This window comes from Cyanistes caeruleus, unplaced genomic scaffold, assembly GCF_971803275.1.
Source record: "Cyanistes caeruleus unplaced genomic scaffold, bCyaCae1.hap1.1 HAP1_SUPER_30, whole genome shotgun sequence".
In the NCBI taxonomy this organism is placed as follows: domain Eukaryota; kingdom Metazoa; phylum Chordata; class Aves; order Passeriformes; family Paridae; genus Cyanistes; species Cyanistes caeruleus.
In genome coordinates, this window is record NW_028256295.1 from 1,673,449 (window position 1) to 1,693,460 (window position 20,012).

The 20,012-nt window shown below is 43.3% G+C and overlaps 2 protein-coding genes across 2 annotated transcripts; both read right to left on the bottom strand.

Annotated features, from left to right (window-relative positions):
* Positions 1-10,406: 10,406 nt before the first annotated feature.
* LOC147645267 (uncharacterized) lies at positions 10,407-13,282 on the bottom strand. The gene has a single exon (XM_086874764.1). The coding sequence runs from the start codon at positions 13,280-13,282 to the stop codon at positions 10,922-10,924; it is 2,361 nt and encodes a 786-aa protein (XP_086730890.1). The 3' UTR covers positions 10,407-10,921.
* A 3,309-nt stretch (positions 13,283-16,591) lies between these two features.
* Positions 16,592-18,478, bottom strand: LOC147645268 (uncharacterized). Its single transcript, XM_086874815.1, has one exon. It carries the CDS (start codon positions 18,332-18,334, stop codon positions 16,643-16,645), a length of 1,692 nt encoding a protein of 563 aa, XP_086730941.1. The 5' UTR covers positions 18,335-18,478; the 3' UTR covers positions 16,592-16,642.
* Between the last annotated feature and the right edge of the window lie 1,534 nt (positions 18,479-20,012).

Genomic DNA, 20,012 nt, shown 5'->3' on the forward strand with positions numbered 1-20,012 from the left:
GCCAGGCAAATGAAACAGTGATGGTACTTAATGCAAACATAATGGTTTTTTAGTTCAGTCTCTTGCAGTTTAGGATTCTCTTTGAGGAAGGGTGCAGCTCTTAGATCTCCTCTCACGAGGGGCAGAGTTCTTCAATCTCCAGTTTCGGCTCTGGTTCCCATGTGGGCATCGCTGCTTTAGATTATCTCGGTGAAACACTGGCTTTGGGAGCTCAGTTCCAGTTTCGATCTCCCCGGAGGAGGTGTTGCCCAGGATGGAAAAGGCAGAGCCCCCAGGGGTGGAGCACCAAACAAAGGGGTGGGAGCGAAGCAGGAGTTACTGGGGGAAGGGAAGGTTCGGGGCTGGAAAAGAAGGAGCAAGGCGGGAAACAAGGGATCCCAGACCGCGTGGCCAGAGCCATCTTGGGATGGGGGGGGAGGCCGGGACGGAATTTCCCGGACCAGGAAATGGGGAATATGGAAAGACAGGGGGTGAAGGAGGACACGGAACAGGGGGCAGATGGCAGCAGACCTGCATCACTCTGGATGTTCTCCGTCCCTTGCCTGCCTTCAGAACAGGGATGGGATGGCAGAAAGACACCGGGGTGACGGGGAGACAGCAGCAGCCCCGAGCCATCTTGGCTTTTTTCACCCTTTGTCCTGCCCTTAGGAACAGGGGAAAAGGGAAGGTACAGGGAGGTATACACCAAAAAAAAAAAAAGGAATGTTGAGGCTTTTGCAGGTGTGCTTAGCTTACAGGCTTTTTACAGAGCATGCTGACCCTAACAGTGAACTGCCAAAGAAAACAAGGTGATAAGTATTCCTGCTCGTTGAGCAAGACGAAAGATCACACAAAGGTCTGCAAGCATCTAGTAATTTGCTTTAAGATAAGGATAGTAATGTGTTTAGAGAAGAACGAAAACAGTGTTATAAACTAGAGCTATAAGTTTGTATTCTATTTTTAGATGCTTGGCAAAAACTATATAAGTAATGCAAGAGCAATAAATAAAGGTCTCAGTTCCACATCACATTGGTGTGCTGTCTGATTCCTGCCTTAAGATTGGACTTAACATCTGGGGACCCTGACGTGATGAGCTTTGGTCCCGGGTGTGAAGAGTCTGTCATAATCTAAGGCTGAAAAGAAGAAAAATCCCACGGCGGTTGCGACCGGGCATCCGAGAGAGACGCGTGTGGCTACAAAACTCGACCGGTGAGTCAGCAGCCTTGAGCTGGAAATTGGTGGGATGGGCAATGCTGTATCAGCCGTGGAGAAAGCTATGATAGAAGCCTTGCTCCGGATGAGTCAGAAAGCGGGGACTCCTTTAGATCGTACGCTTCTGACAGATTTATTATTTTGGGCAAAGTGGCAGAAATTAATCACTGAGACTGACGATGTTTTTACTAATGCCGCCTGGAAAAGGGTGGGAGAAGATCTGTGGCTAGCTGTACAGTCTGGCTCAAAAGAAGCTAAAGCTCTAGCGCAAATGTATCATCAAGTTACATTAATGATAGAGCAGTTGGGTGCAGAGGCTGAGATCGAGGCATCTGTGAAGGCAATTTACGCTGCCGCGGAAGGAAAAGCAGCTGAAAGGTCGAGTAACAAGCAGCCAAGGAGTGAAAATGACTGTGATTGGAGTAACAAAAATATTCCTACCCCTCATATGGTTGCTGCTCCAGCGCGTAAGAGACCCTATGATGATTTGATTCTGCCATAAGACGGCAATTCCCAAGTCCCGCAGACATTGTCCCCTGTAAACCACTCAGTGCCACCCTCTGCCCTTCCGCTGCCCATGGAAATTGACCCAGCTGCAGTCCCCCTCCCTCCTGACCCCCAGACTGAGTCAGAGACATTAAAATCTTTACTATCACAACAAGCAAGCGTTATGACACAACTTTCACAAGAAATGCAATGTTTAGATCGTGATGCAAAATCTGCTACTGTAAAACAAGCGTATAAAAAGGCACACGATGCAATTGTGAGTGGACTTAAGAACATTGAAAGTCAATAAAGAGATCTAAATGATAGTGTGCCGGGACCTTCCCCTTTAACACCTAAACAGCCATCTCCAAGGCCGTCACAATCTTTGTCATTAAGCAAACGCAAGGTCCTTTTGAATTATGTGAAAGATAGTGAATGGTCTGTGGAAGAAGCTGATAATTATCTTTGTGCTAAGTATAGAACTGTGACTCAAATAACGCCAGAGGAAAAGAGAGAAATAAGAAGATGGCAGCAACAGAGAGCAGCAGCAGGGTGGGCAGTTCACCCCCCCCGCTCCCTCTCTAAGAAAAAGCACCGAGATAATACCCAGTTTGTTACAGAGTCATGATTTATTGGGTTTTCAAAATGTTTTTATATACCCTTTTAGAGTTAATTTTGTGTTTTAAGTAATTATGAGTTTATGCAGTTGCAGTTTTTAGAGTTTTACTAGAGAAGTTATTGTGATTCTTTGAAATATTAAAAAGAAAAAAAAAGAGAGAGAAAAAGTGTTTAACAGAAGTTGCCTTGCAATAATTAGTTTTAAAACCTAAAGTTAAAATATGGTGTGATTTACAGCTTCTAGGAAAACCTTCCAATTAATGTTATCTACAAAAGAGATTTGTGGTTTAAAAGATAATTAGTTAAGAGAACTTTACTGTACAAAACAAAGTTAAGTTAAAGTATATATTATCTATTTGCTTGTTTTTTCCACAATTTTAATAAGGTAATTTCAATGTGAGTTCTTTTGTTATATAAAACACATATAACTGCATATATACCAATTTGGATTTTGGATTTTAGTTTAAGAATTGGGCTTAATGTTTCTGAAAAGTGCTACAAAAGCTGGATGGCAACTTGCCAAATCCTGTGTTGTTGTGTTTTTTCTCTAGAAAAACTGCAATTTAAAATCCTAATCAATTTAAGGATATACTAGGCAAATTCCTATTATGAATAAGTATTTTTAGTAACATTTGCAGTTATTGTGGGTTATTCTCAAAGCTAGATGACATAGAATTGTGATGTGTTTGTTACATTTTTATAATCTTTATAGTGAATCCATGTTATTGTTATATTGTGTTTAAAAGGTGTATATCAAACTTTTAGTTGCTTTTTTGTAGTAACAGAATAAGATTAAGTTATGTTTTTATTTAATATAGATTAAGTGTTAATAGAATTAAGGATAGTCAAGTTTTATAATGTTTAGGCTTGAATGTTTTTAAGTTAAGTTTTCTAACTTAGATATTCTTTTAAGGTTAAGTTTGTTATTTCCTTTTGTCATAAATAATTATTGTTAGGTTTAAATATTGTTTAATTTAAATTGTTTTATGTTTTATTTGAGACACTTGTTTAAACTGCAAAGTATAGTTATTTTCTTAGAGAAATGAAGACAGCCACAACTGAAACAGCAGTGATGGAGCACTGATGAACACCTGCTTGTGAATAGAAGTGAATGCAGTCTGTGACACCTTTGAGTTCTATTATTTGTTGCAATCTCTGCAGTTTTGTTTGTTATAGCTTTCTTATTTTTCAGTGTTTCCAGAATTTTAAGAAGATGTACCTGTAGGAGACGCTTTCTGGGGACGGTCAGAGACACGGCAAAGACCTCTATAATCGAGTTAAGTGTTAGAAGTTTATTTCAGGGCGTGGGGTAGAGAGGTAGAGAGAGAGAGCAAGAGAGGGTAAGAGAGGGCAAGAGAGACGGAAAAAAAGAGAGAGCGCAAGAGAGAAAAGAGACCGAGCTCTTCTATACCACTACTTATATAACCTATACCTTTGAATATTCTATTCCTTAACTAACCAATCTTTCTAAGTATACTAATATAGTAACATTTGTGTACAACCTATAGAAATCGCTATTTTTGCATATTTTTAGTTATCTCAGGGTCCTTCAGACCTTTCCTTATAAGGCTGGGATGAGGGGTCTCAGCTTGGTTTTATTGCAGGAAAGAATGCGTTCTGGCATACCAGCCCGGTTGGTTTCTTTGAATTATTCAAACCGTGCTATCATTTGTATTTCTTCCTTAGCCTTTCTGGCTACAAAGTCATATTTATAATTTCTTTCTAATTCTACCTTCCCAACATCTCCCCCGTTTTGTCTATGAATAACTAAGATATTAGATACGGTTCTACTCATTAGTTTCTGCATGCATTGGAGTATACAAGGTATAGCTATTAAAACTACAATTATCACTATACAGATTAAAACAAAAAGATAAAAACAACATGCACTTAGGTAAACGACAGAACTCCATTTTTTTTTTTTTTTTTTTTTGAGCTGCTTCTGGTAGATCACTTTCTTCTTGAAGATTCTGCGTAGATCAGGCTTGGGCGTCTGCTTCTTGGCTCTTTTTTGCAGGGTCACTGGCTGGTGTGGAGGTTTCAGCAGACTTCGATAATGTCCCGTATCATAATTGGACGGGCTATATCATCACCACACTGGCGTTCAGCAGCTTGAATTACACGATCCACAAATGTTGTGAATGGCTCAGAGGCTTCCTGGCTAATAAGGTTATAAGCTTTTTCATTTCGGTCATCTGGAGGTTCACCTGTGAGCTTTGACAGGGTGAGAGCACGCAAATCTGGATCATTACTACGTCTATAATTGTCCAATACATTTCTGAGTAGTCTCTTCCATTTCAATTCCCATAGCATAAATTGCAAATCTGTAAGGGTAATGCTAACAAGGTTTTTACAGTCATTGGGTGTGAGACTATGCTCTTCTAGTGTACTTTTCAGCAGTTGTTTAAAATATGGAGAGCAAATGCCACTGTCCTTTATCGCTTTTCGCAGTTCTTTTATTTCCTGGGGTGGAATAGCTGTCCATGTTCTTGGACCGCCCGCCTGCTGACTAAATAACACCGGCATTGCTAGGGGGTTTATGCTTTCTTCTTTGCAAATTTGTCTTTTGACTTCCAGCCAGTTTGTAAGTTGGCTATCATCATAACATTCTTGGGAATTTATGTGTAGTGGAGCTTCGGATTTTACAATCTCACTTTGAAGTGGTAAAGTCAGGGGATTAGCTGTTGCATGCATAGAATAGTTCACTGTCTCTCCTGTATTTATTAATGCAGATACTGTGTTAGAAATTCCCCCTTCCTTTTGTACCTTTTGTGTAGCCAGGTGTAGCGGCGGCCTTGTAGTTGTAGTGTCAGCTGACAGTAGCTGCGATAGGGGACGGTCAGGGGGCAGAACGGGATGCTGCACTTGCGGATAAGCCTCTGGGAGCTGCGGCACGGCCGGGGGCAGGGAAGCAGGTTTCGGTTGTTCGCGGTTATAATGCGCGGGGGCATCTGACAGCGAAGCGGCAGTTCTTGGTGATATTACAGCCGGGTCTGGTAGAGGATCGGGGGAATACACAGGACCAGACGCTGGCGGGAGTAGCGCGGTGTTTTGTGACCGTGTGGAAACCTGTGGCTGACACTGCGTTTGTGTAAGTTCCGGTCCAGGGTCGGTGGTGGCGGCCCTCGTGGCAGACAGAACCGGGACCTGCTGCGGCTCGGGACCGCGTGGCCAGAGAGAAACAGCAGAAGGAGCTGAGGGGGCCGGGGTGGACCGGGCAGCGGAGGCTGGAACGTCTGCGGGCCGCGGCAAAACGGGAGGCGGAGAAAAATGAAACAACGAGATGTTCGAGGCAGCAGTGGTCTGTGTCGGCTCAGGGGCCAAGGTGTGACCTGCTGCTGACGGCGGGGCTGACTCAGCGGTGACAGGAGGTAGTGGAAGAGTTAAGGAAGAGGCTGAAGTGTGATTTTGTAGCGCAGATAGAATATAGGCGGTAGCCGCGATGACGGCCGCAGGGTGCAGCGGGGGAGGAGCGGGAGATTCTCCGGTGGGGAGGAGGGGTGGTGGAGTTGAGGCGACAGCACCGACGGGGGGAGGAGCCACGATGACATCGCTGGGCGGAGGTGCAGGGGCGGAGTCAAGGGGCGGGGTCGCACCGGTGACGGGAGCGGGAGGGGCGGGGTGCACCGCGAGGGCAAAGCCGGGGGTGGGCAGCGCGGGGGTTGTGACAGCGGAGACGGGGTTTCTTGAGGGAGCGGGGAGCTCGCCGCTTGCCACACTGGGGGCGGGAACAGTATCGGGAGGGGGAGGGGGAGCAGGGGCGGGGGCCGCAGGGTCTGCCGAGGGGGATGGGGTCACCGGAACAGATTGCGAAATCACGGGGGCTGGGGGGGGTGGGGAAGGGACGCGCGAAACTGCGGATGCTAGAGTCGCTGAGTTTCGGGGGGCCGGAACGGGCCTGGCCACGTTTCGGGTCTCCGTGGCCAGGGACAAACGCGTAGTAGGGACCGGATCCGACGCGACAGCCACTGATGGTTGTTGCTTATTATGAAAGAGTTCTACGAGAGTTCTACACGCTGGGACCAGCTGCGCGGCAGTCATATCGCGGTGTGAGATATTATTAAAGAATTTAATACCGACCGTGTCCCAAAAATCTCTAGTAAATACAGCTGAACGGTCAGCGTTGAGGAAGTTAAGTAGAGTCCATTCTAAAAGATCTTTTAGCTCTTGTTTCGGTAAATTATTGGACTCAGAGCGTAATAAATGTTTTAGTCGCTTATAGAGGTCTCTGTCGTGAATAGAGTAAGATTGTCCCATGATTAAAACTTGTGCGCACTAACCTCAGTACCGGAGAAAACAGCGTATCCAATCCCAGCTTCTCGTGGGGGCTGGCCAGGCTCCCCTGCTGCGGCTCCAGATGCTGCTTTTCGGGTTCCTTCACCAAGCTCCGCTTCTAGCTGTTGCTTTGCAACACTGCAGCGAGCTCAGAACCCCTTTCCAGCACAGCACCAAGCGGTGCCAGGCACCTCGCTGTGCTCCACTCCCGGGCTGAGTCTCCCAGAGCTCCAAAAGACACCGATCCTCAGCGTCTCTGGACTCAGGAACTCCCCTTGCAACTTTAAAGAGCTTCGGCCCAACTCGCTGCTAAGCAGCGTGGTCCTTGCTCACAGTACTGGGAAAGCAGGCACGACAGATAAGTGTTAGTTACCGTCCATGAGGGTCTCTTACAGCTGAAGAAAACGATCTGCTCCTGCCTGGCTCGCCAATCTGTAGGAGACGCTTTCTGGGGACGGTCAGAGACACGGCAAAGACCTCTATAATCGAGTTAAGTGTTAGAAGTTTATTTCAGGGCGTGGGGTAGAGAGGTAGAGAGAGAGCAAGAGAGGGCAAGAGAGAGGGCAAAAGAGACGGAAAAAAAGAGCAAGCAAGAGCAAAAAGAGCAAGCAAGAGAGAAAAAGAGACCGAGCTCTTCTATACTACTACTTATATAACCTATACCTTTGAATATTCTATTCCTTAACTAACCTAATCTTAACTAATCTTTCTAAGTATACTTAGAAAGGTTTGTGTACAACCTATAGAAATCGCTATTTTTGCGTATTTTTAGTTATCTCAGGGTCCTTCAGACCTTTCCTTATAAGGCTGGGATGAGGGGTCTCAGCTTGGTTTTATTGCAGGAAAGAATGCGTTCTGGCATACCAGCCCGGTTGGTTTCTTTGAATTATTCAAACCGTGCTATCATTTGTATTTCTTCCTTAGCCTTTCTGGCTACAAAGTCATATTTATAATTTCTTTCTAATTCTACCTTCCCAACATGTACCATTGCTGAGGATCAGCTGCCCTGGGAGAGGCTTCAGATTAAACCAACTGCTGCATGGTTTAATTGGTCTGGTACCTGAGGCTTCTGATCATTTGCTTTGTACAAATGTATTTTAACAGTTTGCTGTGCTGTAAGCATCTCATAGCTGCTACTATTGAGAACCTTGTTCTAGAAATATGTTAAGAGGCATCTTTCCAGTTTAAAGCCAGGCCCTGGCCAAGCCTTGACTTTACCTGGATGAAATGTTTGCCAACATATCCAGATGTTTTCTGTACCAAATCAGTATTTGAGTCAATTTTTGACTCAGCAATTTGACCCTGTTGATAATGACAGCTGGATCAATTTTGAAGTGGGCTTGGAGAATCATTTCCGGAGGTGATTACCCAATCCTTCACTGATTGTTTTGTTTCTGTTTGCTTGCTAACTATGGGATGCTGGTGCAGTGTTTTAGTAATTAATAGTAGTTTTATATTACATATGTTATTAATAATGTTTATGATTTAATTGATTTTTAACTGGTATAAGTTCTTACTAATTGTGTATATGGTTTTGTGTTGATGTTGATGTTTATAACAGAAGTACATCTCATTTTTATTTTTTTTTTAAAGAAAACGGGGGAGATTGATGCCCTAAAAGCATTTAATTAGTGTAATTCATTAACTTCAAGGAGAGAAGTGCCTGTGTTTTGTTGGCAGGTTCAAAAAGGTCACCTGTCCATCTGACCAGACTGTGTGCCTCTGAACACACGAGATCCAGTGAACAGAGATGTCATCACACAGCCTTGGTACTCCAGACATGGATCAGAAGTGGAGCTGTCAGGACACAGTTGTGTCTGAACACTACACAGAGAGTTTACCAACAGAAATTTTACGTTATTATTATGATGTGGTGTCTCTATCAATTTTTCAGATATCCTTTGTTTTAAGATCTAGAAGGGTTTGAAGAACAACTTGAACATCAAAGCCCTCAGTCACCGATCAGCTGCCAGCTGACATCACGGGAGCAGTGAACGTTCCAAGACTGAATCGTGTTGGAGAAATTCTGTAGAAGATTTGGGAAGTGTAGAGACTCCATCTAACTATATACAAAGCAAATTGTAATTGTGTGTTTATTTTTCTAGCAAATTGCTTTCATGCTTAGATTACATATATACCAGAACATGTATGTTAAAAGTAGTTAAATAAGAGTTTAAGATAAAGTGTTTAGCCTGTGTAGTAATTGTTATGTTAGTATAAAGTATAAGTATTTTTCTTTAAGAGGTAATGTAAGCATCTTTGAAAGTTCATTTAACGCTAAAGTTTTAGTTGTAAGTTTGTAAGCATGGTGTCATTTGCATGATAAACTGTTCATAGTAATTGTGCTGTTTATAGTTATAACACCTGAAGCAGTGAGCCCCAATTTTGTAGTACAGGCTGAGAACCCATGATCTAATAGTCTAGCCCTTGTATTTATACCCAAGCTTTAACTCCTCTGTTGACTTTTGTGTATTAGCTGTTATCATCCCCAGAGTCCTGTACCACCTGGATGAAGAGTTGAGCCTGCAAGTGGAGAGACTCACCCAACTTCAGAAAAGAGAAGTGGTGACAGGTGTAACCATAGCGATGCTGCTTAACCTGAGAGCAGCTGGTGCTGCCACAGGTGTCTCTGCCATCGTGACCCAACAACAGAGACTGCTTTAGCTACAGATGACTAAAAAGTGAAGTCTCAACCTTCTATTCATGCAGCAAGGAGGCCTCTGCATCGCCCTGAAAGAGAAGTGCTGCTTCTACGCAGACCACACCGGAGTAGTGAGAGACACCATGGCAGAGCTACGGGACAGGCTGTCTCAGCGAAAAGCAGAGAGAGAAGCCCAGCAAAGCTGGTTCCAGTCCTGGTTTGACCAATCTCCGTGGCTACCCTGGTGTCTACCCTGATTGGACCAGTTCTGATGATTTTACTCGTGCTAATCTTTGGACCATGTATTCTAAATAAGCTTGTGTCCTTTGTTAAGAACCGATTAGAAAAAGTTAACATTTTGTTTATAGAAAGGCAACAAATGCTTTAAAATACACTTAGTTGTTACATGTGTTTATATTTACCAATGAAAATTGTAGTATCTATTTTGTAAGTTTTTAGCCTTTTAGTTAAGTATTTTATATTTTACTCAATTTTATATTATCCATTTTAAAAACTTTTATAATATAGATAAGTTAGACAAAGTGTTTAGAAATACATATATAAAAAATAACATTAGAATTTTTAAGACTAATATACCTTATATTTTAGCAAATTAGTTATTCATAGTGTCACGATCCGCAAGGTGGGATTCGTGATGTGGTTCTTTTAGCCGGTCTTAGAGTACAAAAGATTATCAGCAAACCAAGGACTTAAACAAGAAAACACAGTTTATTGAGTGCTCATCAGCACTAATATGCGATAGAGGGAAAGAAAAGAGAAAGCAAAGCATAAGGAAAAGAGAGTAAGGGGATTATAGCTACCAACGTCGAAGTCCACTCAGCCGTCCAACGACGCAGAGTCTTCTGTCCATTGGGGAGATCTCAAAGGAAGGTGAGTTTGGGGTATAATTTTATAGTCTTTTGCAAAGCGAGGGGCGCAGGGCCAAAACCAGAGGCGATTGATGATCATTGTGATGAATTCCATTGCGCAGGGAGCAGGTGTAGGGTACAGAGCGATCCATGTCTTGCAAGTCTTTGCTCACCAGCAGGAACAAGGACAAGGTGTTGTGGAAAACCCATTGCACCGGGTACCAGGCACAAACCTCTGCTCACCAGCAGGAATGAGAGCCATGAGTCGTGGAAAACCCGTTGCGCAGGTTACCAAGCCTCTGCTCACCAGCAGGAACAAAGGCAGTGTACCGTGCAACCACCTGCAAACAATCACTGAGCAAACATCCATCTCAGCTAGGCCCAAACCCCCAAACCAAGTCCCTTGTGATATTCAGGGTCTCAGTCTCTGTCCTTGAGACGGTTGTGAGACAGATGAGGGAATCTTCGGACCGTCTCTTACACCACCCCGTGGCTCACAATCGTCGAGGTCTTTCTGCACGATGTTGTAGTGCTGCTGCAGAATTCTTCTCTGAAGTCTTCAGGACTCGTTACAGTTGGTAGTATATCCCAGAAAAAACAGAGACAGGTAGTAGGGAAAAGATAAGGGACAGAAAAAGGAAAAAGAGAAAACAAAAACAATAAGAAAATCAATATATTGATTTCAAAGAAAAACCATTCCATATATATAATTTCAACTAAAACTTACAGATTGGTTTCTTATCTTAAAACAAACAATAAATTATATTCTAAAATACACCATGATAAAATGATTAACCTCATAGTCACAATGTCAAATTATTTATTGTAGTGCCTGCATAATTCATCGAGTATCGATAACCTTAGGGGTATCAGCAACATGTAAAGTACCAATCATGTTGTGTGCATCCATTATGGAAGTCAATTGTGTCAACCTCTTCATCATTCTCCAATTCAGGATGTACAAAATTGCTGATAGAACAAAACCAAGTAAAACTAAAACCAAGAGCACGATGATGGGATGACACAATTTGTTCAAAACACCTGTAGCAGTTGGTGACCACCCAAAAAGAGTGTCCCACCACTTGTGTTCAGCATCTTTCCTTACTCTTTCCAGAACACGACGTATTCCTTTCACATTGTGGTGAACCGTAACTAAGGTCTTTTGTCCATCCTTTTTGATCTTTTCCAAAATTTCGATTAAATCCTGGTGAAGCAACAGTTGCCTTACCAGAGTAAAGTTCATTCCAATCGGAGCAGGCACTAAACGATGAATCAAAGTGTAATTATACTGCAAAAGATAATATGAAGTAACTGGAGCTAAATAAGAAAAGTCACAACCTATAATCTCAGTAAAATTGCATACACAAAAATTTGAATGATTCTTAGTATCCACTACTATGTTTTCTACAAGCATACTATCACAAGCAGTTCTCAAGCATACACATCCATTGCCTACATACACAAGCACTGTTTCAGAAGTGTCATTAGGATGGATTTCAAAATGACAGATATTCTGTTCTGTGTCTAAACAAATGTCTTGAGCTTTGATTGCATTACTTTCACAGATAAACCCTTGTTGTTCCCGGACAATACAATTTTCCAAACCAACAGTTTGCCATTTCCCACCAATCTGACGGGCCCATTCCCTATGCTCTAAAGGATAGAGAACAGCTCCGTCATGATTCAGCCCCAGTGCAATGATAGGAAAGATTGAATGTACTGAAGCATTACGTATTGTCAACACAAAAGCTGTGGCTGTGTTTGTGATGGGATCGTAGGTAAAATTTACCAAATTCCACCAAGATTGAAATTCCTTTTCAAAATCATTGGCATTGTCCCAGACTATTTTCCGAATCTCAGTGGGAAAGGTGCCTTCTTCACCCTCTCTGATAATTGATGCAGCAACTGACTGCATCCACAACTGGGCTTGAATACAGCTAAGAGCCAGAGAAACATTGTTTTGGGTAGCACTGAGTGCATCAATTATTAATTTGTGATCATCTACATTTACCCTTTCCCAATTTGGTAATATGTTTGATAGCAACCACTGTTGGGTTCCCAAAGCAGTTAAAGATGACCTCAGTGGTTGTTGTATTTTGGTCAAATCTTTAGTTGCAACAGCCAATTTATTCATCAATACTTCTGAATCAATACTATTCAAAATTCCTAGTCCTGATCCCACGACACCGGTTATATCTCTTGTCATCCGTTTGTGAAAAGGATTTCGCTTTCGCAACCAGGTTGTCCACCCCTCAAAGGAAGTTTGCAAAAAAGGTGAACAAGCTGGCTGAATCTCTGAGACATTGTTTTGCATTAGTAATTTAACTTGTTTGATAGACCATGCTGGATTAAATAGCATTTGTTGTTGGCCAGTTTTCCTGATTACATAGGGTCCAATTTCAGAAATTTTTGGAGTCAATCTAATTGGTGGTTGTGTGGTAGGTAGTACAACCTGAACATTAAGCTCTCCCCAATATTTGGTATTGTTTTTACCACACACGACTTTGGAGGACAATTGTACAGCCGTTAAATTCAGCCAACAATCTTGATTCCGAGTTTCACAAGATATAACCTGGCCACGAGATCCGGCAACTTGACTGTGTACAGGCTCAGTATGGGATCCGGTACTCAGTCTGCAGCGTATTGAAACATCATCACCTTGAGTTAACAGAAAAGAAGGGAAAACGTTAGTTTTACCATTCAGCACAAAAGGGGTATTTACACCATGGTATGTGATTATCACACTTAATATAGGCCTTGTTACAGCATTTATTTTAAATCTGTGAATTAAACCTGTAAATCCTGTTTGCCAAGTGCAGGTCACGTAAACTGGTCTGGTTAAGGTAAAATTGTACCAGCAGTCAGTGGGTTCACTTCTACAGAGCTTCGTGCTTTCGACATTGTTGGTGCTCGGATCTAGTGTGTAGTTTCCAATGTTCTTCTGACGGCAACACAATATGAGGGGATCATATTTGCCGCATTTCCAATCTTCTGTGGAACAAAGTTCTGCTGAAATATTAGGGTGCAAACTGCTTGTTAAATTCGGTTCAAGAAGGTTTCCGGCAATTGTAATGGTGGAGGCTTTTTCATAACGAGATTTTTCTATTTTCCTACATCCTATCTTAATTTCCTCCCCAATTGCTCCTGTTAGTATTCTAACCCAATCCTTTTGATCCCACTCCCAGTCACCCGGGCGGTACATTTCAGAGTTATGCAGTACTACAATTGCTAGATTTCGCTGATGGTCTCCAGGGTGATGTCCTATGGCATAGTTGCTGGTGACTGCTTCGGACCATGGCCACTCAGTCGAGTTTTGGCCATGATATTGCGGCAGGATGAAAAGAAGGATTAGTAGTGTTATCATGGCTTATTCAATTTTCATGTCCCTCGGAGTTCTTCTGTGAAAGTAAAAGAAACAACAGATTCTGCCACATTGGGGCAGGAGATTAAAATGAAGGAATTATCCAGCGTGTGTTTATCCGATGCTCCTTCCCCAGGGCATCAGATGCTACCCACGCATACTTGTTCAAGGGAACTTTCAGTATCAGTGGCACTTCCCCTACTTTGGGGAGGTCCACCAAAACCGGCTGACCAGGGTAGTGCGCTGGATTCTTAGAATCGTTTGGCCCCCATGGTGCAGGGATGATGTTAGGAGCTTTTGGGCAAAAGGCAGTGATTTTGGGACACCCATTCACCCCCCATCTATCATTTATAGTTTTGACAGCTTTCCACAATCGAACATCCCAATTCCCTTCATGTGGTTTCAGGAGTCGCTTAAGGAGACCATTGGTTCTTTCTACAATCCCGTTAGCTTGAGGGTAGTAAGGGGTGTGAAAGGTCCATTTAATTCCCTCATCCTTTGCCCAATCTTGCACAACTTTAGCAGTGAAGTGAGAACCATTATCAGATTGAATCTCTTGTGGTTTTGGAAAAGTTCCAAACCATCCCTGCAAAGCCTTAACAGTGTTGTCACCAGTGGCTCTGTTAAAAGCATAAGCCTGAACTAACCCGGACACAATTTCTACCCCTACCAGCACAAAGTGTTTACCTCTTGACTGTTTGAAAGGGCCGATATAATCGACTTGCCATGCATCCCAAAGTCCTTTGCCTGTTCTTAAATGCAAAGGGTCATCTTTCAGAGGGTGTCTTTCCAGCCGCTTGCGGCATTGCTCACAGGCTGATATACATGTTTTGCACATTTCTCTGGTAACGGGCCACCCTCGAGCAAAAGCTTCTTTATACAGATCCTTTACACCTGTGTGTTGTCTTTTTACATGCAGCCACTCTAATAAGTGATCCCAGTCATCTGTAACAAGTTCCTCCTTTAGAGGACTTATTCTTGCCAGTTCATCAACTGCATTGTTCAGGTTACCAGCTAAATCTCCATTTGTTTGATGTGAAGCCACCCAACCTACAGCAAAATTTCCTTGGGTTGCAATATTTAAAATTTCTTGCCATTTTTCCTTCTGCCATACTGGAATCCTATTTACTTCCCAATCATTTTGTTGCCAAAAAGAGAGCCACTCTGTGCATCCCTTAAACACAGCATAGGAGTCAGTGTAAATATAAACTACAGAGGCATTCTGTGCCTCTCGTTTGAAAACGCTCCAAACAGCTATTAATTCACCCACTTGAGCACTGCCTTCTCCTTCAGTAACTATTTGTTCACCTGAGGAAGTGTGGAGAGCTACTGCCCGGTACTTCCATACCTTCCCTTCTCGCTTGGCAGAAGCATCAGTGAACCAAGAGTTTGTTGATTTTTCGGGGGAGAAAGGAGGGGCTACCTTAATTACAGAAACAGGGTTTTCGTGGCCATCAGCCAAGCTCTCGGTTTCTTGTATGGCCAGATTTTTTATCGCTCCTTCAGTTATTGAAAAGATGTTACAGTAATGTTCGATCTGGGCATACCATTTTCTTACTGAAGCCCTCTGTGCCACCCCGTCAGGGGGGGGAGTCCCAGTAGTAACTGTTTTTATAACTTTAAAAGGGCCTCTCAGCACTATGGGTTGTTGTCGTGTAATTTTCTCCACTTCTATGAGAGCTATGCTGACCACAAACAGTCCCTTTTCCCAAGTGGTGTATCTCTTCTCAGCATCTTTAAAGCCACGGGAGAAAAACCCAACAGGTCTTGTAGGGCCTTCTGGACCCTGTTGCCATATGTGAACTGACAGTGCTGAAGCAGCAAACCCCCATTCTACTTGGAAAGGATCTGTGGGATGTATGGGACCCAGTGCTTGATAGGCTATTGCTTCAAAGATTAACAATTGCAATGCCTCTTCTTGGGAAGGGGTCCATTCCCATTTCACCCCTTTTCTTAACAAATCATAAAGGGGTCTGGCAATTATTGAAAAATCTGGGATGTGTTTTCTCCAAAACACTAACAAGCCTAAAGCTTGTTGAAGTTCTTTCTTGGATTCAGGCATTTTAATCTGATCTAGAGTGGTTAGGGTATCAGGTGGGATACATGTCATACCTCCCTTCCACCAGATTCCCAAAAACTTCACTTCTTGTGATGGTTTCTGAATTTTTTCTGAGGGGATTTGTAGGTCAAGGCTTTCTAGGTGAGATATTATTTTTTGCTGAACCTCCCCCACTACTTCCTTTTCCTCTCCCCCCACAAGAATGTCATCAATGTATTGATAAACAGCTATATCCTCAGGTTTGGATATTTTTTCTAATTCTTGTGCCAAAGCATGGTGTGCTAAGGTGGGAGAGTGTTTGTACCCTTGTGGTAATCTGGTGAACGTGTATTGCTGACCGTCCCAAGTAAAAGCAAAACGGTCCATGTCCTCTGGCTGTATAGGTATCATAAAGAACATGTCTTTGACATCTATATTTGCCATGAATGGGTGAGCTTTTTCTTGAATTGATATTATTAATTCAGCTAAATTTGGAACCGCTGCAGTGAGGGGATCTGTGTTGGCATTTAGCCTGCGAAAGTCAATGGTAAGTCTCCATTTTCCATTAGGTTTCCGCACTGGCCACACTGGAGAGTTAAAAGGGGAATGAGTGTTAACTATTACCCCTTGATCTCGTAAATCCTGAATTACAGTTTTGATGCCTTCCTTGGCACCAGAAGGGAGAGGATATTGTTTAACGTTAGTGATTTTGCTGTGTGGCAGGGAAGGTGCCATTTGGAGCAAGTTAATGTTAAGACGTGATGTGCCAAAAGACCACAATAGGCCGTCCTGATCTTCCCACTGCCTTCCAGCCAGAACATCCATGCCTAACAAATCATTTGGGATATCTCCAAGCACTACTTTGATAGTTAATTGTTCTTCCTCTCCAGGTAATAAAATTTTTACAAAAGCTATTTTCATAGCTTCTGAAGTTCCCAAAGCATTCAGGACACAGTATCTTTTCTTTACTGGAACAATTCCACATTTTTGGGCAGTTGCATTTGTTAATGCAGAAATTTGGGCTCCAGTGTCTATTACAAAAGTGACCAGTGTTCGCTTGGGACCAACTATTGCTGTTATTAATAAATCTCCAGTTTGTCAATTGCGGGTGAGCTGTCTAAGATATATCCAATTGCCCCCCCCATCTCTATGCTCACCTTCAATTAGAGACGGGGGTTCAAGTTTCCCTGCTTTTGAAAATGTTTCAATTCCATTGCTAAACTTTGGGGTTGTTTCTGCTCCCTATCCAGAGCTTGGGAGTGATTTTGCTTTGACCCACTGCTCAGAAACTGTGATTGTTTCTGTTCACTGTCCAGAACCTGTGAGTGATGTTGCTTTGGCCCACTACCCAGATATTGTGCATAAGGTTGTGTTGGCTCACTGCCTGGAGTAGGCTGAGGGGAAGGTGGAGCGCTTGGTACAATGGGACTGGATTCCTGCCACCGAGAAACCAGTTTACTTAATTTTTCAAATGGTAGGTTATCCATTAACCCCTTTGGTATCCCCTTTTTCAGCCCCAAGTTCCACCAATACTGTCGGCTAGAAATTTGCCCACCCTTTTCTGTTTTCATGTTAGGAGGGGCAATGTGCCTAACACCCTTTGTTCTTTCTAGCTTTTCCTCTGGGGTTTTTACAGGACCATATTTCCTGTTATAGTTTAGTAACTCTTCTGCAACTTCACTCCATGTCCAAATTTTGTGATTTCCAGCAGCTAAATTGAGTTGTGAGTTTGTATATGGTGAAGGATTCGTGTACGGAGAAAAGCCAGGATCAACAGATCTACTTTTGTTATTTGGGTTTTCCAGAAGCCTGTCCAGTCTTTCTATTGGGCTTATGGCAGCTATCGTTTTCTGGAGAAGGATAGCAGTGGGTTTAAGCGATTCTGGAAGGCCACGAATTAAAGGAGTCATAATTTCAGCCTTCACGGGTAGCAACATTGGTGATTCAGAACCAACAATTAATTTTCTTTCATGAATCAGTTGTAGACAAGCTGCCTTATGAATGTTTTCTAGAATTTGGTCTGGGGAGCCGGTTAGAGCTACAGGATCTCCCCTTTCCAGGGGTTTAAGTCCCCCTGCCCAATATGCAGCTCGCTGTGTTAGGGACCATGGGTTGCGGTTATCTCCTGTTGTTAAGAAAACACCATGTCCCCAGTAACCACTTGCTTCCTGTTCAGATAATCGAATTTGATCTCCCCCTGTGAGAGACACTCGAAATACGTATTCTGTCTCTGACTCGTGAGGGAGACGCCCGTACTCCTTTTTTAACTTAGCCAATTCAGTAGCAGTGTACGGGATTTCTTTAGTGGCTATATGTGGATCAAGATCTTCATCATTGATATAGTTATATTCTGTTTTAATCAAAGGTCTTATTTCGGAGCAACAGTTTTCACCACAATTTTTTACCAAATGTAATTCTGCTTGAGGATATATGTGATTTATCTGAGGAGTTTCTTTTTCCAGCGACTCCTTAAAGGAATCAGCACACTGTGAATTTTTGGCACGCTCCTCACTCAGAGCAGTTCGTAAGAAATGAATTTCATTTTGCAAACTTTCAACTAAATTTTGTAGGGATTGTATAATTACATTCTCTTCCTGCCTTCGTCTCGTGCGAGCCTCTACAGCCGACGTAAGGCAAGCTCCCAATACAGAACAAATTATGGTTTTATTACAGCCAAATTTGAACTTTGCCTCATGTTGCAGGGAGCAAATTCTATCAGTTACATTTTCCAGGTTGAACCAATTATTTTGAGCCCATTCTTCCCCAGCTGGGGAGGGCTTAGCATTGTGTTTTGCTAACAAAGCAATGAATGCAGCTTTATCTTTTATACTAGAGTTTTCAGAGTGTTCACTCATGTTAGTGTGTGTGAAGGGTTCAGTACCACTACAGGGAGGTAAGACTTAAGTTACACACAGACGCAGCCTTTGCCACGTCACCCTTCGCGTCCCTGTATGGATGAAGAGACAAAATCTGCTTGGGAGGAACCCCTTTATGTTAAAATTCAAGTTGTCTCTTTACTACACCAAGCAGTCAAAATTCATCAAAAACACATAACAGTACACAGAACCACTACAGGGAGGTAAAACTCACACTACATCAGACGCAGCCAACGCTGCGTTCCCCCCTGTCGTGGGTGGAGAGACCAAATCTGCTTGGGAGGCACACCTTTATGTTAAAATTCAGACTCTCCGCTACACCAAGCAGTCAAAATTCATCAAAAACACATAACAGTACACAGAACCACTACAGGGAGGTAAAACTCAGTCACACTACATCAGACACAGCCAACGCTGCGTTCCGCCCTGTCGTGGGTGGAGAGACCAAATCTGCTTGGGAGGCACACCTTTATGTTAAAATTCAGACTCTCCGCTACACCAAGCAGTCAAAATATAAAAAACCAGTAAGTCCCACCTTTTGTACTCAAAGATCCCGTGTAAAATTCTGAAGACAGAGCCCTCAAACGAGTGTAGGGGTGCTTTTCACCTGGGCGTGTGCAGTTTGCGAGAAATTCGAGTCGCCTCCCTTGCTTTCTAGACACTGCTCACCAGTGTGGCAGGCTAGGTGCGGCTGAAGCGAAACGTCCTTCCCCTGATACAGACTGCACAACAACCTGCAACCCCTTCTGTCTCTCAGAATCCTGTCCGTGACGCCAATTTATGTCACGATCCGCAAGGTGGGATTCGTGATGTGGTTCTTTTAGCCGGTCTTAGAGTACAAAAGATTATCAGCAAACCAAGGACTTAAACAGGAAAACACAGTTTATTGAGTGCTCATCAGCACTAATATGCGATAGAGGGAAAGAAAAGAGAAAGCAAAGCATAAGGAAAAGAGAGTAAGGGGATTATAGATACCAACGTCGAAGTCCACTCAGCCGTCCAACGACGCAGAGTCTTCTGTCTGTTGGGGAGATCTCAAAGGAAGGTAAGTTTGGGGTATAATTTTATAGTCTTATGCAAAGCGAGGGGTGCAGGGCCAAAACCAGATGAGATTGATGATCATTGTGATGAATTCCATTGCGCAGGGAGCAGGTGTAGGGTACAGAGCGATCCATGTCTTGCAAGTCTTTGCTCACCAGCAGGAACAAGGACAAGGTGTTGTGGAAAACCCATTGCACCGGGTACCAGGCACAAGCCTCTGCTCACCAGCAGGAATGAGAGCCATGAGTCGTGGAAAACCCGTTGTGCAGGTTACCAAGCCTCTGCTCACCAGCAGGAACAAAGGCAGTGTACCGTGCAACCACCTGCAAACAATCACTGAGCAAACATCCATCTCAGCTAGGCCCAAACCCCCAAACCAAGTCCCTTGTGATATTCAGGGTCTCAGTCTCTGTCCTTGAGACAGTTGTGAGACAGATGAGGGAATCTTTGGACCGTCTCTTACAGGGCTTCAAGCACAACTCCAACCTCCCCATCCACCGGCGCATCCACACTGGGGAGAGGCCCTATGAGTGTCCACAGTGTGGGAAGAGCTTCTCAGACAGGTCTAACTTGGCCAGACACCAACGGATGCACCGGTAAGGGAAGCCCTGCGAGT